General features: G+C 42.8%; 1 protein-coding gene across 4 annotated transcripts in view; it reads left to right on the plus strand.

The window, feature by feature from the left end:
* Positions 1 to 27,272, plus strand: part of ext1b (exostosin glycosyltransferase 1b) — a 126,571-nt gene that overhangs the window by 95,669 nt on the left and 3,630 nt on the right. For all 4 annotated transcript variants that reach the window (XM_037975631.1, XM_037975630.1, XM_025008921.2 and 1 more), the window contains 8 exons: positions 1,878 to 1,985; positions 4,200 to 4,319; positions 9,516 to 9,648; positions 13,721 to 13,839; positions 18,022 to 18,117; positions 24,011 to 24,100; positions 25,691 to 25,851; positions 27,035 to 27,206. In XM_037975631.1, coding sequence (XP_037831559.1) covers positions 1,878 to 1,985; positions 4,200 to 4,319; positions 9,516 to 9,648; positions 13,721 to 13,839; positions 18,022 to 18,117; positions 24,011 to 24,100; positions 25,691 to 25,851; positions 27,035 to 27,206 — 999 coding nt within the window. The remainder of the gene's footprint in view (positions 1 to 1,877; positions 1,986 to 4,199; positions 4,320 to 9,515; positions 9,649 to 13,720; positions 13,840 to 18,021; positions 18,118 to 24,010; positions 24,101 to 25,690; positions 25,852 to 27,034; positions 27,207 to 27,272) is intronic.

The raw sequence follows: 27,272 nt of genomic DNA on the forward strand, positions 1-27,272 counted from the left end.
AGCCCAGAGGCCCGGTTCTGGTTTTAGCTGACACCTTTATGAGCTGGGAGTAACGGCGCCGTCATTACATCAAAAATCCCTCTGCAAAAACACACACGTGCGCAAACACCTGTTCCCTCCCGCCCTCTGCTCAGCCCTCCTTTTCCAAAGGTCACTCTCAGCCTCAGTATCTCTCCTCTTTTCATCTTTTTCTGTCTCTGCATCCATTTTCCTTTGCCTTTTGATCTCCTCATCACCTCCTCTGAGGAATAGACTCTCCTGCAGCTGATTCTGCTATTTGAAACTGATGTGTCAAGAAGAAAATAGTCACACAAACACTCCAAACATGGTCTCTCGTTGACTATCAGCCGTGCAATTGGTGCAAAGATCTTGTAGAAGTCGAACAAGAAAGCGAAGGAAGAAAGTAAGCGATTCTTTTGGCACATCTTTTAGGTTGATATTATTGCAGCACAATCAAATTCTGTCTGGTTTATATTAAATCCAGACTGCAAAGCTTATTCTCAGCTCTTTACTTTCAGTACAAAATGATGCACAAATGAGTTTTATTTTTAAAATCAACACTGTGCTTGTTTTTTAATCTGTGCCTGTGCTGCCAGCCATCTTATCTCGATGCTCGAGCTTCTGTCTGTAAAGCTGCTGTTCCTGTTTGATTTTACATTTCTAATCAGCGTGGATCCATACAGAACTAATAGTTATTTTTTTTTATTTGCTCTCTGTTTTGGAAGCTAAATATCTTTAATCCTCTAGGATTGCAGCTGTTTAAATTGCAATAATCTTTTAGAGGCTTTTACTTCCGTTGCATCAAGACACAAAACTGACATCCTGCTGCATGGAGTAGAATATAAAAGCTTTGTATTCATTGTTTTTATAATTAACACATGCACATTATATGCTTTATAAGGTGGTTTAAGGTTCTTCTGGCGTCTGTAAATATAAATTAAAGTATTAGCTGCAAGTTTTACATTAAAATACTGTAGTTTAAAGTTAAACGCACCTTTTTTTGCATGATACATGTGTTTGTTTTACCTTAGTGAGACTAATATTGATGAATGAAGTAGGAATGTGTAGGATTTAGTGACATCTAGTGGCAAAACTGCAGATTGCAACCAACAAAAATCCTTTTTTCACAGGGGATTTCTTCTGCTTTTTAATCAAAATGCAGGTGAAATAAAAATGGATGGATGGATTCCTTTTATTCCAACCTTTGCAAGTGCAAAAGGAGGAATTGTAATAGCTTTTTAAATCACACAAACCTTTATTTCTTTTACAGATGCTGTTCATTTCTTATTTCATTAAATATTACCTTTAACTACAATATGTCAAAGCTTTAAATGATGACATTTTTCTTGCAGCTGCTTCCAAATTTAGACATTAAACTCATACCTTTAGATGAGATTTCCAAGCAGAGATGACATTTAGTAATCAGCTAATACAGTTAACAGCTATAATATATAATTATGAGATTTTAAAACCCTGTAGTAATACATCTTGTTGGTTTATGGAGTACTTCTTTGACATTTGTTGCTTTTGGATGATGTTTCACTTAATTCTGTTCAAATAATTCCAAACATGCCTGAACTTTTGCGACCTTACAGTTTGTGTAGCGGCCTGAATGGTTCAACATTTGTCTAAATTCTTGTCTGACATTCTGGATTTACTGTAGCTCCCAACTGTAAAGTGTCAACTGCAGCAAAAATGCTGCCAAATGAACGCAGTCGCTGATAAATCCCTGATAAGGACGTCCAACCTTTTGTAAGCTTATTCCAAAGAGCCATAACGATCAGTACTGGTTAGCGGTAAAGTAGCTGTCATGTAGCTGCGGGGATGTTTGTGTTTATTGATGATGACATCCAGGCTTCTTTCTTTGTGTGCCTCAGGCTGCGTGTGTTCCCGTGATGCTGAGTAACGGCTGGGAGCTGCCTTTTTCTGAGATCATCGACTGGAACACGGCCGCAGTCATCGGCGACGAGAGGCTCCTGCTGCAGGTAACGGCCCGCAGACACGCTCAGACGACACCCCCCGCTCTGCGTGTCACCTGAAACGACACCACGGAGAACACTCCCAGTATTCTCTTATTTTAGCCCAAATCTCTCGTTTCCCGTCAAGCAAACAAAACCCAAGCAGCGGCACAGTCCCTCAAAATGTCTCCCACACCCTTAAATTATTACATGGGAGTAAATAAACAAAATGCGCCTTTAGATTTGGTTGGAATGACTCGAGCTTCGTCGAGAGAAAAGCAATTATATGCCCATTAAATGCTAATTTGAATGAAGTACGTGCTGATATTGTTTGACGTCTGGAGCTCACTCTGTGCAGCACTAAATGTGCTGAAGTCATCCCGGATTATTATTCAGATGTGTGTATTTATAATCTAATTCACAAGATTCATGAAACCAACTTGCCATTGTGCCTTTTCAGTGGATCATTTTATCACATGTATTCGTGAAATTCTTGTGACAAAATGCTTCATATGAAGCACATTCAAGTCAGTTTTGAGAAATGGGATAAAACTGACTTCACAGAGGGGGGGAAGAGTGTTTTTATTCTTTAACTTTTATCCTCCGATTTCATTAAAAATAAATAAAGACTTGTCTTTTTTTATGATCAGATGCCTGCTGCAGCTTTTATGCTTCTCTCTTAAAGCCTTTTTTGTGTGTGAATTTCTTCTTTTTGTGTTCTTTTGAAATAAGATCACATTTCTTCTTTTGTAAATGCTTCATAGCACTATTTGTTCCTTTCGTTGTGAGCGAGACTCTAAACTTTTCAAGCAAGAATCTTTTTGACCCTCCAGCTAAGGATTTTCCCCCAGAATATTTTAAACCGAGCTGTTGCCGGTTGTGTACACTTTAGACCCGACTGGGGTCAAGTTTGAAAGGGAAGTCTGACGTTCGGGTAAACATGCTCATTAGCTTTCCTGCCGAGACTTGGATGAGAAGTTCAACACGGCTACTGCTTCAAAGCTGCGGCGCAGATGTGCGAGCGGGTTTGATCCTGCCATGTCGCTCACAGCCAAACGGAAAATTAAAGTGTCTCCCGAAATACCAAAGTCTTCCTGAAGTTACAGAAATAAGGACTCGACACCTAACCCGAGCCAACGCTACTTGAAGCAAGAACATCTCAAGAGTTTCTCAAAAGGTGGAAACAGCAGAAAGTCTTCACGTTCCTACAGTCGCGAAAAGTTAGAAAATGTTCTGAAAAATGTATTCCTGGACGGGTTTGTTTTTTGTCCTAAAAGATAAAATGTCTCCTGTTCAAAGAAGCAGAGGACTTTTCACACAGATAAGGTCACCTTTTGGTTCACGCACCGCATCAAGCCTTGAGTTAAGTTTTTATCCATCAATACTTTTTATTTGTTTTTGTTTCTGTCAACACAAACCTTGTGGTTTAGAGCGCGGCTTCATCAGGTAACAAGTGTATTCAATGCTGTCCTTCTGTTTTTGTGAGGGTTTTTATTGCGTTTCATAGCTTTTGAGCCACAAAACTCGATCGCTTAACGAACAATGTCTGTAAATCAACAGGGAAACATTCATATTTACTCATTAAAAACCAGATATTAACATGAAGTCTTTTTAACCCTGGTGCCGTCTCTTACTTTACTGGTTTGCAAACTTTCAAATTCTCTGACTTCAAGTGAGAATTAAGTTTTTCTCAGAGATTTTTTAGTTAAAGAAACTAACTTTGGTTAAGATTAAAGGCCTAGTATTTATGAAGGAATGCATGTCGCCTGCTGCCTTCCATGCTGCAGTTTTAAACTAACATCACTGAATGATGAGAAATCAGAGTTAGTCATTTTATGAACCATCTCATGTGATGTGATCGTGATGAGGATGACTCTCAGCTACTACCACACCAGATTTAGCTCAGTATCTGTAAAACTGACTGAGCTGTAGCCATTTTTGTTTTGGCTAAGGTTAAAGTTTCATTCAACTCCACCCTCCGGTTCATGAGATATTATTATTATTCCCTCTCACATTCTGATATAAAGCCTCAGACATTTTGGTTAAAATGATTCATTTTACTGATTAAGAAGACTTAGTTAACACGGCACTCTAATAAATTCAACAGTAGAGCAAAGCACCTAAACAAAAAGCTGTTTCATGGTGATTTTTACTAGTTCACGAGTGTCTGTTTGACTCTGGACATCAGTGAACTTCCTGTTTGTGTTCCCGTCGTCACCGAGCGCCGCCTGTCCGTTACAGATCCCAACCACGGTGCGCTCCATCCACCAGGATAAGATCCTGTCCCTCAGACAGCAGACGCAGTTCCTCTGGGAGGCGTACTTCTCGTCTGTGGAGAAGATTGTTCTGACCACACTGGAGGTGAGAGTCCACACACACACACACACACACACACACACACACCTTTCCCTGCCCTCCTCTAGTCCACTTCTTCCTCTTTCATCAATCTTTTTCTCAAAGGGCTGCAGTGCCGCCGCAGACTGTGAGTAATTTAAAGCTGAAATCAAAACAGAAGGTCGTTCTGTGCCGTTTACAGAGAGCTGCAGAAACGGAAAATTTCTCAGGGGTTTATGATTTTTTTTTTGTTGTTGTAAAGAGCTGTCTTATTAGAAACTCGTAAATGGCATTAGCAGAACCTTCTGTGACAATGTTTAAATTGTTTGCGCCTCATTTCTTTACTTTGATAGTTCAAACCAGTGACCTTCAGCCGTATTTTTGCCCAAATTATGTTTTTTATAAGTGTCAGTGGGCTCCTTTAGATTTGAAGGACGGCGTTAAAAACAGTTTGTAGTTTTGTCCTTCGCAGATAACACACTCCAGATATTATGAACTGTTTGTCAGTGGATCCTAAAAGTGATATATGGGGTTTTGGGGAGCTTTCATAAAGTTGTCAGGAAGTGTTTGTGATCTCTGAGGTCGACAGAATCTTCTCCTGACGGGCAGCAGCTGCAGAGATACGGACTCGGCTGATTTGTTTGTGTGAGCTGGAAGGCAGCGCTGTCGGTTTTTGAGCTCGCCCTGAGGGACGAGGTGAGGGACTTCTCTCTCCATCAAACCTCCAGCACATGGTCACCTGTCTGGGTGAGATGTTTCACACCTATCCCACCAGGAAGGGACCTCGGGGCAGATCCAGGACTCTGCGGAGAGATTGTATCTCGTCTCCAAACGTTTGTCTCAGATGAATGGATGGGTTGATTGTGTTGCACACACCGGTGGTCACCATCATCTTTATTACCTTTTATGAATTTCAAACTTTATCTAAAACTTTGATGGAAGTGGAGCCAACATAAAAATGGCTTCAGTGGTTTGGGAAGGGTCAGACTCAAAGCTCAGAAACTTTCCGACTTTATAAGGAAGAAAAACAAACATGTAATCCATTCGGTCCCACCCTTAACTTCAGATCAATCACTCATAGATGTGCATCAGTATGAGCCTCAACATTACAATAACTTCCTGCTTCATTCAAGTTTTCTATCAAGCACTAAATTTCCTTTTATTACAGTCTCGGTGCAAGATTCCCCTCAGTGCTACCATCTGTTTTAAGCTACAACCTCCCAAATCTTTCATCTGAATTTCCCATTTCCACACACACTCAAACACACATCACAAGTTATCTGCCGGGGCTTCAAAGTCGATCTGATTTTTCAGCTCGCTCTACATCTTCGGTGTGTTTCTTATCTGTTATCTTTCTCACCGTGAGCGCTCACACACACACACACACACACACACACAGTCAGAAGCACATCTCCATATGTCAAGATGCCCAGACACACATGGCACCCAGGCATAACCCCGCTGACATGCTGTCACTCTGCTCATGTGCAAGGTGACACTGTGAAAGCCTCAGACTGGGTGTGTGTGTGTGTGTGGGTTTAGTTTAAGCAGAGCGGTGGCTAAAAGTCCAGTTTAACTGTGCCAGAAAACAACTGCAGAGACAAGGAGAGGGTGAACAGGAGTTACCATAGAGACATGGTGTATTCATTCACACACATGAGGACACACTCCTGCTGCAGATCTGTAATGACACAGCCTCAGCACACACACACACACTCACTCACTCCAGTAGCCTGGCAGAATAAATACTTGCTAACATTCACAAACCCACAGGACTTTTTGTGTCCTCAAACTTTATTTCTGCATCTTTGTTTGACCCTTAAAAGGCATAATTTGTATTTTTTTGAAGCGGCCTTGTGCGGAGTAGTAAGTATCTTACCTGCAGAAGACAGCAGTCGGACTAATCTCAGTTTGCAGAATGATGAAGCGAACAGCTTCTCAGAAAACGACCCGTTTAGAAGTAAATTTCTGCCATTTTAATCAACCCAAACCTAATATTTTAAAGCAGATCGTTGTGTTTTTATATAACATGACTGGTTGTGTTTGGGTTTTTTATTGATCAGTTTATTTCAAAAGAAAAAAATATATATATACAGTACATTTATATATAATAATTCAGTCAATAACAAACACACAAAATAAACATCATTTCAGTAATAGTGAACCAGTGTCTGAAAGGAAGTTGGAAGAAGTATAAATTTATTTGATCCTGATATTTACAATTCTTCTGTAGTTGTATTTGACTGTATGAAAGGGAAAACATGTGTATATATACAGATGTATTCACTTTTAAGCACATATATCTGCATATATAAATCAACAGTATGTGAATAAATCTTTTTACATTTACCCACATTCCCATAAACACATGCTCACCAATATTTATTTCATATTTGGTTATTTATAATAAATCATATCAGGCTTTACTTCATATAAATACTTATTAAAGATCTTTAGATTTAATTGTTTTTTATCCTGGTTAATGTTTAGACATTTAAAGCCAGCAGGAGTTTTTGCACAGCACCTGGATCTGCCTTTTAAAATAAAATAAAAAAAGAAAGTGTAAAACCTTTTATTTTTATGTGCTGCTGTTTTCAAATTTGCAGTCTGTCTTGGTAGTTTGAGGTCGTTTGATTGTTTTCTCTAAATAAGAGTTAACAAGTACAGGAATCTGCAGGCAAACTCAAACATTTAAAAACGTATTTAATTGTGTTCAAGCTTAAACAGCTTCAGTCATTTTTAGTCTTTCTGATTACTTGGAGAATAAACACCCTCGTCTCTTAGGAAACCAAAAACATATTTTTCTTTCTATGGTTCTTGAACAGCTTAGTTTGGTTTGAGGCTTTTAAATCAGCGTTACTGGAAATTAAAACTTGGAACTCGACTGCTCTTGTAGGAGTCAGACGTATTTGTGGGGAACTAAATACTTTCCCTCATTTTGAGAAGCATCGTTTAGTTTTGGGTTTAGATATAGATTAATTTGAGTCATTCAGTAATTCTCTGCAAAAATAAAAAAAAAGAACCACAGGGGTGTTTGGGAGTGGTGAGCTTAAAGGAACGATCAGACGGCGCTTTCGGTCAGGAAGAGGCAACATTTCAGCCAATCACAAGGTCAGCATCACAGGATTCATGCTGCTGCTGCACCTATTAAACTGACCAATTAAAGTCAGGTCCGCAGCGTGCTCCCACAGAAGCAGGATTTATCTATCATGCTCTAATTGGTTGATTGTGGCTGTTCTGAGGTGAGATTGAGTCGTCCATCATGTCCGACTGAGGGCTGCCGACGGGAAAGGAGCCGCAGCCAAGCGAGCAAAATTGCCCGTCATAAGGTGTAAAGGGCTGCGGGGTTTGAAGGTGGCAGCCAGCGTTTTTATAGAGAAGTCAACGGGTTCTGAGTTAATCTGTTTTTCTGAGGTGAACGCCTATCGACTGGTCTTGGGGACGGAGCTCGGAAAAGTAAAAGAAACTTACGCGGCGCTGTTGTTTTTCCTCACATTACTTCCCTCCCGTGATGAATCTTTTTGTTTTGCTTTGTCGTTATTATGCCCCCCCCCCTCCAGCTGTATTATGAGCTTTTAACAGTTTGAACAACCATCAACAAGCCGACTCTCGGCGCCATATATCCTGCCTTTGAGTTACCAGCTAACAGCCGGCAACTTCTGATTCAATAGCCGCCATAAAACACGGCTGCAAACCTGTGTCTGTTTTTACTGAAGCAATTTAGCATGGCTCAAGGGCACAGTGGCTATATCTCTCCCCGCTGCACGCCCGTTCGGCTGACTGCGAGCTGCGGGGGGGGTTGTCCATTCTCACGTCTGACCGTTTGACTGACTGCTCTATTTGGGCACAGAAAGGATTGGGGCAGGCCTGACAGACTGATGCAGAGATGCAGCTGATTACTTCTTCTGTGCTGCCCCCCCCACCCTCCACCCCCCGCCCCCACGGCGCATGTCTGCATGACTGACTGGTTCAGATGCGTCTGGCTCTCTGATCTGACCTCCGCTCGGTTCGTCTGTGGGGGGGGAAATATTACTCAATAACGCACATTTCTTTCAGCTCTGCTTTGTGCCACACTTTTCACTCCCGACTCGATCAATATCTGCTTTTGTTTTGTTTCAAAACAAATATTGGAGGAGCTCTGCAGGTTTCCCTGCCTCCGTCCGACGCCTGCTTCAAGCTGCCAGAGGAGCCTGCAGTAACTGAATTGGAAGGAGGTTATTAGAGCTTTAGTTGTGCCGAAATTCATTTACATTTATGACTATCTGCTGCTTCCCGTTTTTGTGTGAAAACTCATCTCTCAATGTGAAATGTTTTATTGGCGTGATTACAAGGCTCATTGATCGAATCCTTATTTCATCCTCTGTAATCCGAGAAGATAACGATCCTTCTTTTATCCACACAAAGTTTGGGTTTTTATGACTTCCTTGTGATGGCAGTAAAATGTTTTAAGACAGTTTTGTGTTGGTTTTTACTCACTTCTTTTATTTGTCTTAACAAATGACAAAGCCTTGCAAATGAAAAGGTAATTTCAGAAAAATCTAATTTTCTCAAATGTTGACTGGTGTCTTTTAAACGGGTGAAGCCTTTAGTTGAAGCAGGCTTGTATCAGAGGCTGTTTGGTGTTATAAATATGACATTTATAGGTCTTGAAATGCTCTGTCAAAGTTCTCAAATTACAAAATTACTAAAAAATTAAACTCCTTTTGTAACCATTTGAAATTAAACACCAAGGCCTGTAGTATAAGAGTTAAATAATCATCAGTTTTGCTTTGGAGACTTTTCCTGCCCCTCAGTTTTTACCTGAAGAAGTAGCCTTATATATATTTTTCAGATCTTCAGTTAAAATAAATGAGTTTTTAAGCAAAGCGTTGTGGAGTTGGTTGAGGTTATCAGGTCAAAACGACTGGAGGTAAATAACGGTTAGGATTTATTTATTTTTTTGGACTAACAGATTTTTTTTTTTTAAACTAAATGTATTTTCATGTAGATTATAAAAAACAGGACCATTTTTGTTCTAAAATCTGGTCTTTAGTTGGCCGATATGCTCACACTCTGCAGCCTAAAGGCACCTCTTTGTTCGTTTTATTTCCCATCCTTTCAAACTTCCCGTTACTTATCAGAGAGCCTTATTCCCAGTCAAGAAGGAAACGTAACAAACAAAAATGAATAAATGTAACTTCAGAACGGGGTTAAACATCCAGCTGTTGTGGTTTCTGTGTTCAGATCATCCAGGACCGAGTCTTGGAGCACGGCTCCAGGAGCAGCCTGATGTGGAACAGTCACCCCGGGGGTCTGTTTGCTCTGCCGCAGTACTCCGGATACCTGGGAGACTTCCCCTTCTACTACGCCACACTGGGTCAGCGCCACACACACACACACACACACACACACACACACCTTCAGGAAAGCAGGCATTAAGTTATCTCAGACCTGAAAGTACAACCTTCGATATTATCAGTTGTAGAAATTGTGGTGTACCACAGGTTCATCTCCAGCCCTTTTCTTTTTTTTAATTGCATGTTTTTGTTTTTGTTGTTGTTTTTATTTTTTGTCCAGCTCATTCAAAACCATGGGTACAGTATGGTTTCTGTGCAGACAACATTCACCTTTCCTTGCCTTTAAAGCCTACAGATCCCTGCAGCTTTGCTAACATTTTACAGATTTCTGTCTGATGTGAAGTTCTGCATGGTCCACAATTGATTTTAATTAAAAAAATAATCTGTCAGGGGTCATTATATGTGACTCGTTAGAACCTTTCAGTCTTGTTGGTTCAAGTGTTGTGCAGTCCAGCCTGTAAAATCACCCACGCAGTTAAAAATGTAGGGCTCCTTATATGTTATATATATTTGACTGAAACTCAAATGTTGATGCTCAAGTCAAACATTTTGTTTTGAATCATTTTTAGCTCAGGACAGTAAAAATTGGGTCTTTTATTTATTGCTATGAACACATTTCTACCATCCCAGCTTCAGGTATAAAGTTTTATAAACCAGGACATGAAGAAATTAAATAATTAAGATGTAAAAACAGGCTAAAATTAGTTCAAATTAACTAAAAAGTCAACATATCACATGGTGTCAAAGGTCAAGGATAAGAGACTGGTTTTAAGAAGTGATTCACAAAAAAAGGAGGAAAGAGGCCTTCCTAATGTCCAGAGGGAGGTCGGTCAACATTTTAACCTTAATGTTAGACTTGGTGTTGGGCATCCTGAGGAGCAGCTGACCTGAGACAACAGGAGGCTGGATCAGCTCGTAAAGGTAGTGTGGGGCTTTAAGAGCAAATACAAGAATATAAAAATCAAATCTAAAATGTATGGGCTGCCAGTGGAGTGAGGCGAAAACAGGGGAAATGTTTTCTCGTGCCACTTAAGACGTCCAGCAGCATTTTGTTCCCTCTGGAGATTAGCCATAGAAGCACTGACCCCTACATAAAGTGCATTACAGTAATCCAGCCGAGTGGAGACGAAGACGTGAATTACTGTCTGAGTTTTGCCTGGAAAGATTTATTTGAGCCACCTGCCTCGATGGAAGAACTGCTTTCCTGCTGTCAGATACCTCCACTGCAGCTGGAGTCCTTATCAGGACTGGCTCCTTGTTAGAATCTGGACTAAATTTAAACAAAAATAATCTTATTTTCACCTTTTTGAAGCCTTTAAAGGAATTCCCACTCTGCTCTTTATGTGCCTCCCGTCCTCTGAGATCCACACAGCGTTCCCACGCCACAAACAAAGATCGGGTCTTCTCTTCTCATTTCACGGGACCTTTTAGGGCGTGTCTTTTCATCCTCGACTCTGCTTTCGTCACAGTGTTTGTCCAAGAAGACGGTTTCCTCAGATTTCCATCCAGAAGCGGCCGCATTATTTTTCCAATTGAGCAGAAAAAAAAAAAAAGGACCGCCATCCTTGATCTACTGCCCTCCTCCAATGACTCTGTCTAGCAGCAAGTGGAGTGGCCGAATGTGCCGGTGACAGATGTTTGTATTCGTCCTGCTGACACACCACTCCGTCCATCATAGGTTTGAAGTCAGCATTGCTACTGCTGCTGCCACAGCGCTGAGGCCGAATTCCTCCCCGCCCGACCCGGGAGCCCCTCCATCCCTCACTGCTTCACTCCGTCATCATCCAGCGCTGCCAAGCCACCACACACACACACACACACACTCATACATACACAGATGGTAGCAGTATGAACTCAGCTGATTGAGCAGCCGGGTGTTGCTGCGGATATGAAAATGGATGGAGACTCTGACAGCCGCGGATTACAATGGAGGCAACTGTATTTGTTTGTCAAAGAGGAAGCAATTAAACACGGATTGGGCTTTTAGGAGACAAAGTGGCTCGTCTCTGACGGGCAAATGAGTAAAAATCAAAGACAGATAATTTGTTTCTAAGTGACATTTCTTCCTTTTCCTCCAAGAGTGAAGAACATGATCCTCTGTCTCTTTCATTGTTCACATTAACGCTGCTGGAGCCGTCGCCTTGTGTTGTTTTAACAAACCGGACCTTTTAAAGGGCTCATTTTTTAATGTATCATAACAGAATTTACAACAAGAAACGTTCCAACGTCTTTATTGGTTGTATCAGTTATGTAATCCCACCACAATGAAGTTGTTTAATAGTGAGGCTGCAGTTTGTCAGTTTTAAAAGGAGCTGCATCATAAATGAGCTCCACAGATTTAAATATAAACGGAGCATTAAAGGCTTTATTGAGGCAGGAAATGTTGCAGAGCTGTATTATCTTTATGAAAACAACTCGCCTGAAAAGTCTCCCTGAGCGAGACTTTTCTTCTATTTCTGGCTCGCTTCTACCTCTCCAGTGATTTTATCCTCTGATATCAGATCCTCTAAACTTCCGAGCCCCTCAGTGGCAAAAAAAATCATAATAATTAAGCGAAACCTCTGCAGTGGGTTAAAGTGAAGGTGCCGTCTCTTTATCTCGTCTGATCCGATGAACTTTTTTATGTTTGCCAGTTCTGGGTTTGTTTGCTCAACGTTGGACAAAATCCAAGCATTTTTGTGCTTTTATCTGTTGTAATTATTGGCATATATAATATTTTTGGGCATTAAAGCAGTAAATATACTAATTAGAAGTTCAAACATAAACCATAACAATTAACTTTATTAGGTAACGAACCAAGTCATCGTCGTTTAAACTTTAATTACAGCAGTAAACAGTTTTACTGACTGCTTATTGCTTTTCTTCTTAAATGCTCTCATTAATTCACAGAAGATCAAACATATTTCATGTTTTTAAATCTTATTAAATGTATTAAAGTGCTGTTAAATGGTAAATAAGGGTTAATTTTTGCCTTGTTTGGGTTCTTTGCATCACATTTTCCCCTCACTCGTTCATAGAGCGCCTTATTGCTCCGTAAATGTCCCTTTTTTTCCTTTTAGTCATGTGTTGGGAATCATTTAAGGGTTGAGAAATTCAGCGTTTTCCCTCAAAGACACAAGATTGAACCACCAGTCTTTGGGTTTTGTTACGTTTTACCAAACCAGACCTCAAAACAACCAACTGAACCAAACTCTGCTCCTCTAGGGAAGCTTTACGTAAGATTTAAAAACCTTTTGAAGTTTTTTTTACGTTCAGCGACAAGATCTTAAACTGTGATGGCTGTCGAACCAAACCAGCCACAAGCCTTTCACTATGTATTCTCTCAAACATGACTCGAGAAGATAAATATAAGGATGGTTTTAAGTTTTCTTGTGAAATATGGAGAAGTTTGTTTTATTTTCTTTCCAATTTTCTAATTTATTCAAATGAAAATGCAAAAAAATGAAGTGAAAAATGTATTTTATTAGTGATTTCTGAAAACGTGCTGTAAGTAGAAACATGTTTAATAAAAATGTCACAAACTAGACAGATTGCTGGTTTGAATTATCCACAGTTTAATGTTGCGTTAAAGCTTCATACCAGATGTTCAAAGTGTGTTTTTGTCTCAAAGAGGCCTGAAGACGTTCAGAAATGGACCTGAGCAAAAGTTACAAATTAATTTTTTTTTACAAAAGTCAAGACTTTTTCATCACAAATCACAAAGATACAGCGGTTTTCCAAAGTTTGAAAACTGTACATATTTGTCTTCATTGGATATTTGTCAGAAGGAGTCATTTATTGCTGTCTCCTTGCTGCCATGCTTTGCTGGTTCACTTTAGATTAGATTTAAATTAAGAAAAGTTGGGCGTCCTCTGCAGTCTGTCTTGCTCGATATCGTCTTTCTTCCTTATTTTCAGCTTTGATTACTCTGTTCCAACATGAAGACGGGCTGAATATAAAGTCACACCAGCGGGTTGCAGATGAAATATTCAGTGATCAGATTTGGCGTTTTCAGAACACATTAATGTTGTTGATTTATTTTTGAGACCACTTTGAAAAGTGTTTATCTTTTTACCTGCTGATTAACGCTCATTTTCCGGTGTTGTGTTTCAGGTATTAAACCGTACCCCAAGTTCACCGCCGTCATCCACGCCGTGTCCCCCCTGGTGTCCCAGTCCCAGCCCATCCTCAAGCTGCTGGTGGCTGTGGCCAAGTCCCAGTACTGTGCACAGGTACAGCGTCTCAGCAGGCCTCGTGACGCCTGAAACCTCGCTGCATTACCAGGCTCTCACGCTCGTTTCACAATCGCATTTTCTGACCAGAGCAACAACAGGGCTCATCCTCGGTTTGTGTGTGTTGTGAATTAACTCCGGAGGATTGAATTAGAGCAGCAGTTTGGAGCTGTGGTACATCTGTCTCTATGGCAGCCGAACCCCCTGCAGCACAGCTGGAGCTGGCATGTATTGATTCCCCTGCTTGCTCCTTACTAAACTGGGAAATGAAATGGAATTCACTCCCAGATGGCTGTTTTTTTTGTGTGTGTGGGTGTGTGTGTGTGTGTGCACTCTGGTTTGTTTGTGCAGCCGCCACACTGCATGAGAAATCAAGTCCAATTCTGTGCATTTACAGAACACAGCACCAATGTGTATTGGTCTATATAAAGGTACATTATGATAATAATGTGTTTGAGTTTACAGTTTTTAACATTAAAACAGTCCTCCATGCTGCAGTTGATACACATCATTTAATTCAGGTTTCCTTTTTCAACATCAAACATGACAAACATCCAACAGCTGCAGATCAACCTTTCTATTTTCAGTCATTAGCAAGGTTCAATTTCATGCTAATAGAGTGGATTTATAAATGAAATAAAGACGAGACCGGTGTAATTGTGCCTTGAACTCTGAAAGCAAACTGTTAATGTTAATTAAATAAAACTGACCCGTTCAGATAAATGAGTAATGCTGTCCAGTGTAGCTGTGGATGTCTAATACCTGCTTTAACTTTGAAAACCAATCCCTACAACACCTACTTCCCAAACTCTTAGCTACAAGAATCAATCACTAAATTTACTGTAACTCATTATCTTTAGGGACCCAACGTATCCCAACCCTAGGAACCTAGAACCCCTATCTGACTCATATACTTTTATCCTTGGCCCTCAGATTTCCCAAACTCTTCTTTCTAGAATTGACTTAAGCCACCTTGCTCTCTAAACCAAGCTCTCGACCTATCACAGCCCAAAGAACCAATCCTCCAGTCTACTTTAACGACAAGAACCAATTAACCTACCTTAACTTTTCCTTTTTTCCTAGGAACCCATTTCTGAAAATTACCCTACACATGAGAACCAGTCCCTGACCCACCCTAACCTCAAAAACACCACCTTTAAACCACCTTACCCCTCAAAACCAAGTCCACAACTTGCCATAACCACAGGAACCAACCCCCCAATTGATCTTAAATACAAGAACCAACCACTAAACTTACTCCTACCCAAACTTTTCCTTGGAATTCAGTCTCCTATCTCAAAGAACTAGTCCTCAACCCACTCCAACCACAATTTAAACCGTTTTACTCACCAAACCAAAGCTGTAATATATCATAACCCTAAAAACCAATCCCCCAATGAACCCAAACCACAAGATCCAAACCCTGACTCCCTCTGACCCTTTGAAACCAATCTTCTGTCTCCAACCTCAAAAACCAGACTTCAAGCCTGTCCTAAACCCTAGGACCAGATTTATCAACTTTAATTAGATAAATTCAATTAAACTTTTCAGCTTAATGTTGACAGGAGCAGCAATTACTGAACACAGGTTCATTAATTTGGTAATACTTTTTCTCCATACCAAGCTCATGTTTTTACACTTTAAACCTTTGAGCCTCTCTGGACGACCGCAGCATCAGCAGCCAAGAAAACTTAATGTTTGACCTCTGAAAACGATATGTTAATCAAATGCTGTCTGAATAAAAGCCATCAACCTCCAACCTTAAGTACCAGATTACTTTTGGACAATTTCTTCCATAAAGAGTTTAGTTTGTTCAGTAAAAAAATAGCCTTGATATTCAGCTTTCCCTGGTAGAACACAGAGGTCTGTGCTATTATTGGCACACTTTCTGCAACACATTCTCTCATAACAGCGGGTTGAATGAGTAAATTCTACCCCGCTATTAATTTTTATGGAGGTGCTTTTGTGTTTGCCTTCTTCAGGCTGTGCATGCAGAGTGGAGAGCCGGGTGCACAGCCGGGGTGTTTTCTTCCCCTCTTAGTGCACAGAAAAGAGGAGAGATGGAGGGCTGGCGCTGCTGTGCCATGAACAGATGAGGGAAGGGTATAAATAAATGAATGGAAAGAAAGAATACCGAGGGTGGAGAGGGCTAAATTGGATGCCACGAAGCTTTTGAAGCGCAGTCTAAGTCACTGGACCTCCTGCGGTGCTCGTATGCGAGCTTGTGCTCAGACATGATGGAAGTGTGTCTTCCTCTTCGTGCGGCGGATAGTTTCTTCGCCGTTCTCCTTCAGTCATTTATACAGAGCAAACACATGTCCAAAACCCTCTATCAACACCGTGAGAGGGTGATGAGCTGACAGAGACACCATCTGTCTTTCTAATCAAACTGCAGTAGAAGTCTGAGAGTGGATTAACTCACAGCTGTGTGCACGCAGACTGCATACCTGTTGTTATCTCACAGTGGCAGCAATGTTTACACCCGCATTACCCTCAGGAGAACTTTTTTTATCTATATTCGCTCAGAATGGTGGGATAATTTAGCAATTTATCAAACAGCTGTACATCACTTTAACTATGCCAACAACATATTTTGCATACTAACACACAGCTGCTGTTAGTCTCCTGGGAGCGTCTGAACTCATCCAAATACCTCCCGGCGCATTATTTGGCAGGTCTAGTCAGGGAGCAGAGTCCCCCGGGGGGGAAGGGGGGAGCCGCTGCGCGTGACGTAGCTAATGTCAAAGTAACGCAAGGCTTTATTGATTGCTGCAGGGAAATTCTTGCGGTTCGCCTCTGCTGGGGACGCCTGAGCCCAGCGTCGGCCACAGCTCTGCTCGGCGGAATCAAGAAGGATTAATTTACAGACGTGCTTCAAGGACATTCCAGCAGGGCAGATGTTAGACGGGGCGCAGCAGCTGAACGCCACGGGAGCGGAGGGTGGCCGGAGAGGCGAGGCAGAAGTGGGTTTTCACCTCTCTGCTTCGTAAATTCAGCAACAGGCGACAAAAGACAGAACTGGAAGAGCATCGACAACAACGTCAACTCTCAGTGAGCGCAAAAGCAAACCCACAGCGACAAAAACGGACCAAATTATTTAAGGGGGAATGAATCTGAGGCCTGGAAGTTTCTACACAGAACTTCATAAACGCAGGATCTTTTCTGAAATGTGTTCATCCACAAGGAAACACAGAAAACGAGCAAAAACACTGTAGTGCAGGGGTGAGCAATCCTGGTCCTCAGGGCCCCCATCCTGCATGTTTTCTTTGTTTCTCTGCTCCAACACACCTGATTCAGCGGTTAAATCACCTCTTCATGTTCTGCAGAAGCCTGTTAATCAGCCATTGATTCAGATCAGATGTGTTGGAGCAGAGAAACAAGTAAAACCTGCAGGATGGTGGCCCTCCAGGACCAGGAGTGACTACACCAGACCTACAGCGTATGTGGCGCTACAGGAAACGGGCCGTGGAGCCGGTGCTTCGAAGAGGAGGACGGCGAAAACACAGTCAGATCATCTGCTGTAATAATGAAACATGTCTGGTTGCTCGTATCATAGCAGCCACAGACGTTTCTCCAAAATTCGTAGTTTAGGTAAATGTTTCTTTAAAGTCTTCAGTTTAAACGCTTCGGGTCGTTGTGACCCGGGTGAGTGAGAATCCGCTCAGAGCAACACGACCCTCAGCAACAAGTTTGACAAAAAGTCGATTCGTCTCCGTCTTGTTTCACATCAGAATAATGGGCGGCGTGTGTTAGGTCAGTCTGGTACATTTTACATATATGTGTGTGTGTGTGTGAGACGCTTATTAAATATTAATGAGCTCTGCTGTTGTAGTGCAGTGAATTCGTTGACCTGCAGGTTGCTGAACTGATGTCGGAGTCGTGAAACGGGCGTCACGCGGGCCTCGTCCTCGGCGGAGGAGAGGCGACATGATTGGGTTGTTTCTGCTCTGAAATCTGAAAGCCACTGTGCAGCGATAATTGGAAACAGTTTATCACTTTACTTGCCCTTTTTGGTTCTTTAACATCGAATCGGCTTGTAATAAGGTGACATTTACTGGTCACAAGGCGCATAAATGTCAAATGTTCAGTGGGTTGATTCAGCAGCAAGCTGGGAAGTTGTTTTGCTGAGAGTAGACGGCTGAATGAGATACTGAAAATAACTTCATTTTATCTGCCTTTCAGATTATCGTCCTGTGGAACTGCGACAAGCCTCTCCCCGCCAAACACCGCTGGCCCGCCACCTCCATGCCCGTCATTGTCATCGAGGGAGAGAATAAGGTAACACACACACACACACACCTCAAAGGTGTGATCCCTATCATTTCTAATTACACAGCTCATGATATTCTGAAATGGTAAACCTACTGTATCTTGACACGTTTTTATTCTCTCTGAGAGTTAATGAGTTTCGATTTGTGCTGCTCTGATTCCATTAAAGGACAGTTTATGTGGTTTTAATTTAACCTCAGTAATGAGAATTTTATACTCTGCTAAAAAGAATGACTTGAGGCAACTGCCTGCTGCGTGTTGGAGAGATAGTGCATTCAGAATGGCTGAGTGTATAAGCTCTTCTAGATTTATGAACTTCTGTTTCTTTACTTTAATTACAACCAGATTCATATCAAATGAATAAGGTTATTTTATTTAGAAAAACAATTAACTGGAAAACAAATAGTAGAGCCAAAACGTATTAATGTCTGTCCTAACCTAATAAAGTCACAGAAGGAGGATAAACGTGAACAAATCAGGGTTTTTATCCAGACCTGAGCGCAGAAATATGAAATCTATCCGTTGGTGCTTTGAGTGTTTGTTGGGAATGACTCTCAGCTACTACCACACCTAACTGGAGCTCAATGCCACGGTCAGTTAGCTGTGGCGGCCATCTTGAATCAGGGTGACTCCATAGACGTACGTCCAATGGTTATTTTCTGAGTTTCATTAAAACCAGTGGTTCCTGAGATATTTTGCTAACAGACACACAGCAAATTAAAATAATAATTATAAAAAGCTAGTCAGTAGGTGAAGTAACAACACATCAAAATACATAAAAAAAAGATTTAAAGCTTGTTTTTATGTGGCATTTATCATTTTCAGCAGAAAACATTGTAGTTAAAGGAAAAGTAAAATAAATAAAAAGTGTCGTAGTTGTTGTAGTTTCATGTTCATAAGAAGACATGAGTCTGTAGAGCACCTGGTCCACCTTCTCCCTTCGTTGGGCCTGAAACCAGATCTGTGCACAACAGATGCAGGAGCTGCAGTTGTGACCTTCGTTTAATGTGTTCAATAACTCATTCATGACTCATAAAATGTAAATATTTAATTAACAGCAGTAAGGTAAAAACTGCACGAATCAACAAAGGTCAGGACATGAACGAAGTCAACTCAGGTGTTTTTATTTTCTGTTTGTTTACGTGGGACTTAAGACCGGCTGACAGGGAGGATTAGTCCTGTTCTGGCTTCAGCTTCCAGGTTCCTGCCGGAGGTCCGTTCAGACGGTCGGTGTCGATCAGTGTTTCAATGACTGCTATTCACTCAGTCATTCAGAATCAGGCGTGTTGCAGCCCAGACACGTCTGAACCGCGCAGGATGGGGACTCTCTGGGACCAGGACCGGGACCAGACACGACTGCTGCAGATCAAACTGAATGATGGTCTGATTCAGTGAAATAAAAACCCAGTCTGCAGAAGTTACTGCAGGTCTGATCCTGACCGTTTACTTCCTGTCTGATGCAATAACGCCCTCGGTGAAGATGTTTGTTTTCACTTCACCTGGCGGTGGTTGTAAAGTCAGAGCAGGCTGCAGTTTGTTTCATCCAGTCAGATTTAACTTTCTATTTATTTAAATGCATTTGAAGACCTTCCTCCTTGCCCCCCCTCCTCCTCCTCCTCCACCTTCCCTTCTTGTAGGAGCTTAAGTTCGGCTGCCAATCAGTGGAAGTGGTTTCCACATCAGTGTCGCTCAGCCGGCGGTCGGCTGGTTTGAGGTTTTTCTCTCCCTGCGCCTCTGAGTGGTTCCTTCCAAGCTGTCAGTCATGACGGGAGGCCTCAGAGTCTCTGTGTGTGTGTGTGTGTCTGGGAAAAGTGAGCAGAACAGGCTTAGCGTTCAGGCCGTGCGTGTGTGTGTGTGTGCCAGGCAGCCTGTGGTTTGTTGTGATTGTGGTGTTTTCTGTGTTTACTGCGGCGAGCCAAGCTGTGTTCTTCCACCCCACAGAGGGAGAGGCAGGAAATGTTTTCATCCCTCTTTGCCTTTTTCCTGCCACCCTCCTCCCTCTCCTCCTCTTCCTCACCCACAGATCCTTTCTTCTTCTTTTATCTTTTTCTCTCATCCACATTTTGCTCCCGCTTTACCTCCTGTTTTCCATTGTTCCAGCTCGTTCTTGTTGGCGTTTTTGGTGGGAAAAAAACAAAAACATAACGACTTTCAGAATATCTTTGATCAGCTTGTGTTTAATAATCTTTGTTTTAGCCAAAGAATAAACCTGCGGGGTCAGAAACAAAGAAACAAACAATTTCACTTCGATAATAAGATGCATGCAGGAAAAATGGCTGCAGGTTTTTTTAGCGAGATAATCAGAATGCTTATCACCCTGCCATCATCATGATGACCTCATAAGATGTGTCTGAGCTCGGAGTATGTGTTGAGGACAACCCTCAGCTACAACCACACCAATATCTGTAAAACTGACGGAGTTGGAGCCATTTTACTGGTTGCTAAGGTAGCTCAGCTGTTGTCCATTTTGAACGAGGTTAACTCCAGATATTAGTCAGATGCAGCTGTGATTTCTGAAAGGTTCGAAAAAATCTGTCCTCCGGGTCGTGAGATATTTTGCTAACACGAGACATGCACGTACGGAGGCAGTTTTCTGCACTGAAAGGAAAAAAAGAAATGTTTTCTGCGTAATGAACACCATAAATAGAATCAAATGTTGCAGCAGTTTTATTTTTATTAAATATTCCTGGAGGAAGAACTGAGTTGAGTGAATAAAAACAGGTGAGCAGCTGCAGGTCTGTGGGACGAATCAGGGAGGCTTTCTACTCAGATTACTTCCAGATGAAGGGAATTCATGACTGATGCTGACCTCCGTTACGCTAAAGATAATATCCATCCTCCTGTCTCTGTCCTCCAGTCTGTCCCCCCGTCTCCGTCCCCCTCCTCTGCTGCTGTCCTCCTGTCTTCGTCCTCCTCCTCTGCTCCTGTCTCCGTCCCCCTCCTCTGCTGCTGTCCTCCTGTCTCTGCTCCTGTCTCCGTCCCCCTCCTCTGCTGCTGTCCTCCTGTCTCCGTCCCCTTCCTGTGTTGCTGTCCTCCTGTCTCCGTCCTCCTCCTCTGCTCCTGTCTCCGTCCCCCTCCTCTGCTGCTGTCCTCCTGTCTCCATCCCCCTCCTCTGCTCCTGTCTCCGTCCCCCTCCTGTCTCCGTCCCCCTCCTGTCTCTGTCCTGTCACAAAGACGTAGGAGCTGAGCGCTGCAGGCAGATTCCTGGAGAGCAGCAGGATGCCCCGGGCTGATTCGTCTCACTTCTAACGTTACAAACCATCTGGGGGCTGCAAACATCAGCCTCTCATCTTGTCTTTGTCTCTCTCCCCTGTTTGTCTCGCTGTCACTTTCCTTTTGCTTCTCTCCCGTCTTCCTCGTTGATATTCTCTCTCTGTCTCGTTCTGGAGGAGAACTTGCAGCTCAGACTGTTTTGGTCAGAACTTCTCATCTCGGCTCTTATTTATTCATTTTTCTCCCTGTCTTTAAACACAACCGTCACTCAGACAGAAACTACAGGCAAAAATGATGCCGGATCAATATTTTTGCATCGACTTTTACTCCGAACGGAGCAACAAATACTTTATGACAGTTCAGACTGTTAAATAAGATGCTGTTCATCTGTAATCTGGATTAATTTAATATAATGAGACTAAATATGAGTGAGAAACACAGAAAAGGTGGGACTTTTGTGGTTAAAAAAACAAACTTTACTCGTCCCTGTCTTCACATGAATATAGCTTCTGGTTGTTTGATGTAAAATCATTTTAAAACTAAAGGCTGCTGATTCCTTGAAGGAATGCATATCGCCCGCCGCCCTTCATGCCACAGATTTAAACTGAGATCATCCGATGATGAGAAATGACGGCGCTGGAGTCGTTCTGTAACTGAATCTCATGTGTGTTGGGATGAGTTTTATCTGTCAATATCTGTAAAATTCCCAGCCATCTTGAGTTTGCTTGACACCAAAAGGCGGTTAGTTGTGGACGTCCATCCAGTGAATAATATCAGCGTTTCATCACAATCTGTCCGACAGAGCTGACTCAGATCGATGTTGGAGCTCAGAATGAGTCGGTCTGTAAAGTATCTTAAATAAGACCCAAACACGGTGAGGACGTCTCCATTTTCACCTGTTTTCAGCAGCTGTGTTTGAAACGCTCATCATTAATCAGCGTTGCAGAGTTTTGAACATTTCGTCGGATAAAAGAAGCAACCCGGAGACGTTTCCCGGTTCTGGCTCGGTGTGTTTGTGGCTGTTTTTCCTTCCCTCCGGTCGGTTAATAATGAAGCGGCGTGGAGCTGCAGGATAACAGGCTCCACGCTGTGTGACGGCGCCGACATGTACTCTTGTTTTCCTGTTTGTTTGTTTGTTTTCCCGCCCGGAGCTGTAGGAGTGATTAGGACCTGTTGAGAGTCGGGTCACTTCTGGAGTGCGGCAGGCGGAGGATCGCAGGTGTTTACAGAGGAAACGGGTCGACGGCGAACGCCGCGGGATGAGAACGGAACCATCCTCAGAGCAGGAAAACATTTTCTTTGAAGGTTTCTGACCCTAAAAACGGCTCAGAGTAACTAAATAACTCTCTTTGTACAACTGCTGCTGTGTCATGTGACTTCATCGTCATGGCAACAGGCCAAAGACTTTCCATCTAAATATCCTCTGCGTCCGCAGCCACCATCACTCTCTCCGCCTCCTGGAAGTGTTTTTGTTTTCAGTGGAGGATAACGTGTCCGACCCCCGCCACCGGCCTGCAATGAAGAGGAGGAGATGTCCTCCGCTCTTCTTCTTCTCTTGTTGTTGTCGCCTCCGAATCCCATGAATTTGTGAGGGATGATTAAAAATGCATGCGCTCGATATTGGATTTATTTCAGATTTTATCTGAAGGTGAGCGTCTCGTCTCCAGCTGACAGAAACGAGCTGCTGTTTAAAGACGAGTTTTATTTGGTAAAATGTGTCAAAATAAAAGCTCGGCCCTCATCAGGATCTGCGTTCAGAAGGACTCGGTTGGTCGTTTTCGCCCGTCGATCCCTGCGTCTGTTCTCCTTCAGCTCGGTGTTCGTTGCAGCTTTACATTTAGAGTTCAGACGTTTTATTGATGAACAGAAACATGAAGACAGCAGCTTTAAATCCCAGCTTCCTGCCCGTCGTGGTTCTGTCAGGACCTGCTGACCGTCTGACGGGTCGTCTTCAGATCCTGTCTGCGTTGTTTACACATCATCAGTTTCTGTTTCTGAATCTTTGCTGCTGTTTCACTCGTTTTCTGTCCACTTCCTGTCACTCGGCTCTGAAAAAGGTTCGACTCACATTCAGATGAAAACTCGACACACAGTCAGTTTCTATCAATCCTGGGAGGTCTGGATTTTAATCTGAGGGTTTTCCAGGTCTGATGAAGGATGGGAAATGTAAAGAAAATGTCCAAGTTTTATTCTTTTATAAATACTTTCTGAAAACTAAAGGTTAGTTACTCAGACAAGTAAAGTTTTTCTGTCCTGTGTCCTGTCTGCTGTCTTGTCTGCCGTTCTGTGTCCTGTCTGCTGTCTTCTGTCCAGTGTCCTGTGTCCTGTGTCCTGTCTGCTGTCTTCTGTCTTGTCTGCTGTCCTGTCTTCTGTCCTGTGTCCCGTCTTCTGTCCTGTGTCCTGTCTTCTGTCCTGTGTCTTCTGTCCTGTGTCTTCTGTCCTGTGTCCTGTCTTCTGTCCTGTGTCCTCTCTGCTGTCCTGTCTTTAGTCTTGTCCCCAAAAACCAGCCGAAAGCGAGATAAAAACTTGAATAAACTGCGTCACATCATTTAAAAGCTGCGTTTCCATGGAAACGTTCCATTCAGACAAACTTCCTTTGAAGTCCTGGTCAACACCTTCATGCTGCAGCTTCGTTACAAACAGACGATCCGCTGAGGTCTTTAACCCTCGGCCTTCTGTCTCCCTGCAGGTGATGAGCAGCCGCTTCCTGCCGTACGACAGCATCATGACGGACGCCGTCCTCAGCCTGGACGAAGACACGGTGCTGTCCACCACAGAGGTAGGTTAACCGTCTGTTTGTGTCGTCTCCGGCGGGTCCCGACGAGATGAAAGTCTCTTCCTGTTATCCATCTGTTCCTCGCCGATCCACTAATTAGGAACACAAACGGTTCTGCGCAGCCCGGACCGGACCGTTCCTGCCTGTTCCCTTTAGTTTTTCTTCTCGGGGACGCGTTCTGGCGCTGCATCATGGGAAAGCCAGATGCTGCTTTGAAGCGCGAACAATTAGATCTCGTAAAAACGCGGTTTGCGAGGCTCGAAATGGAAAACCAACTCCACCTGAAGAGCGGGAACAAACTGAGGACGATCTCAAACCCAGCTACAAACTCCGTTTCTTAGAACAGCTTTCAGGCTGAGAACAAAGAGCGTTCTGCCTTCATCCTTCTGTTTACTGCAGACGTTTTGAAGCCTAAAGTGAGACGGGGAGCTGTTCTTAGGAGTGATCAGTGGTTTTACTTCTTTCATCGTTTCAGCTCTGTGTATAAAAGTTTTGTGCCAAACTTCCCCTTAATGTCTTCATATTTGGCTTCCAAGCAGCCAAATGTTCTTGTGATCGTTCTAAAGTGGTCTTGATCAAAAGTTCTGAAAGTTTTTCTTTGGATTTTGGTTGATTTTTCACTGATTTGCTGCTCATTCGGCCTCTTCCTCCAAACTTTGTGTCCCGACCGAAGTCCCGGCTGAACGATCGATAACTATCGGAGGAAACGTGTCTTCAGAGCGGAAGTCCTCGTCAGCTGGACATGTCTCTGTCACTGCAGCTCTGACCACGTCAGACGTGTCCCACTACCTGGAACCGTCTCGTTCTTTCCGCAACAAAATGGTGAAAATGTCCGACCGGTGAACGATATTTACAAGTTGAGTCTTTAGGAAACGGGACCTGAGCGATGACTGTATGTCGAGTTTTCAGCTTTTCAGCTACTTTTTTATAGATTTAACTGAAGAAATGTGAACAAATTGTGTTTTTGAGACAGCCTGCTGGTCTCTTTAAGTTGTGTCTCAGTGACTCTGGTTCGTCCCTTTTTGTTTAGGATTTTATGTCTGATTCATAATTTAGAGTTTAGTGACCTAAACGAACAAAAAACAATTCCTCCAGAACCAAGCTTCTCAAGCTGTGGTACAAATACCTCAGGTGGTGGTTTTAGTATCAGTGATTTACAGGTTAAAGAAGAGGATAAACCTCCAGTCCTGGTCCTGTAGGGCTGCTGTCCTGCGTGTTTTTGTTGTTTCCCTGCTCTTCAGCAGCCTTCAAGTGCTGCAGAAACCTGTTAATCACTTATTCATTCAAATCTGGTGTGTTGGAGCAGAGAAACAACTAAACCATGCAGACCGTTTCTGTTTCATATTAACACATTCATGGAAGAACATGGTTCATGTGAAGCATCCGGCTTCGTGTGCTGCAGGTAACAGAAATAACAGAATTTGTTCCCAGTTTGTTGAACTTCCTGTTTAAAGTGGATCTAAAACCTGAAAATTATCTCAGGGGCAGAAATGTTCTGCTGAAGATCGCTGAGCGTCTCCAGCGTCCAGGACAGGACTGGTTATCAGGCGGCGGTCCGTGGCGTTAACGTGTCAAACCCGTGTCTGTGTTCAGGTGGACTTTGCGTTCACCGTGTGGCAGAGTTTCCCTGAGCGGATCGTGGGTTACCCGGCCCGCAGCCACTTCTGGGACGGCAACAAGGAGCGCTGGGGCTACACGTCCAAGTGGACCAACGATTACTCCATGGTCCTGACCGGCGCCGCCATGTTTCACAGGTACGCTAATCACTCCTCCTCCTCTGTGGCGTTATCTCATCTTCCTTTAGACGATCTGATCAGTGGAAACGAGCGCTTCGACACAAACTGCGTTTTATTCAAAATGAATAAAAATCAGTCGTGTCAGCTTTAATGAGACGTCCCTCTGCTGTGATGGGAGTCCAATTAATCACTTTAATAAATCATCATGAGAACTGATACAGGTTATAACCTTAAACCTTTAACTGTGTAAAACCTGTCCGTTTTTGAATCTGACACACAGGTGTTTAAACAAAATCTATTCATCAGATTAAAACCCCGTCCACACAGACACGTATTATAAAACAGAACTTTTTAATAAATCATGGCGTCCGTCACACCCTGACTGCAGAGCGTCTGCTGCAGACAACAACAACAGTGCAGCTTAATGTGTTTCCAGTTGCAGCGGTTCTACAGAATAATGTGCACCACCAGGACTACAGTTTGGCAGGCAGTGCACATGAAAATAAGCCAGGATTTATTTAAAAATGGCCTCTCAGAACATCACTGTTGTCTCTGACAGTCTCAGCCCAGTCAAATAATACTTTATCTGTCATTACCGCTGATGTTTTGGGTCCTGCAGGGTTTTATCTACCATATTTTCTGGACCATAAGGCGAACTGAAAAGCCTTTAATTTTCTCCAAAAGCGACAGAGCTTCTTATAATCTAGAGCGTCTTATATATGTAAGAAGTCGTGATGTTTTAGTTTGACTTTGATTAAACTACAAAGCTGCACCGCTTGCAGCATCAAGGCTCAGTTAGAGTCACTCAGTGCTCCGCCCACAGCGAGCAGTGGAGGCGTTTCTACTTGACGCTTACGTCGGTGCAGTATCCTTCCGTGTTTGGTTATCTTTGTCTCTCACAGAGGGATCAAAAAAACGCTGATACAGGTGAACCAGCTCCGCTAAAGCAGCAAAATCAGCCATTTTGAATGGAGGGCGGCGTGCAAAGTTACAAGAATTGTGAGGTGCACGATGCGCTTTACAGTCCGGTGTGCTTTATATATGACAAAAATTTGAAAATGGACGATTCGTTGACAACGCGTCTTATAATCCAGTGCAGTATATTGAAGACATTCAGTCTGTGTGTTAAAGATGTTTATGTCTTCATTAAATAAATAAATAAATGTGGTACAGCTCCTCCTCTCCTCCCGCGTGTTCTCAGGTACTACCACCACCTGTACACCCACTACTTACCCACCAGCCTGAAGAACATGGTGGACCAGCTGGCCAACTGCGAGGACATCTTGATGAACTTCCTGGTCTCTGCGGTCACCAAGCTGCCCCCCATTAAGGTCACACAGAAGAAGCAGTACAAAGAGACCATGATGGGACAGGTAGGCGGGGCTTATTCACCGCATCCACATGAAGGAAACAGTTTATTTCTGAAACATCATGACAGG

Source organism: Kryptolebias marmoratus, linkage group LG5 (assembly GCF_001649575.2).
Source record: "Kryptolebias marmoratus isolate JLee-2015 linkage group LG5, ASM164957v2, whole genome shotgun sequence".
Taxonomy (NCBI): domain Eukaryota; kingdom Metazoa; phylum Chordata; class Actinopteri; order Cyprinodontiformes; family Rivulidae; genus Kryptolebias; species Kryptolebias marmoratus.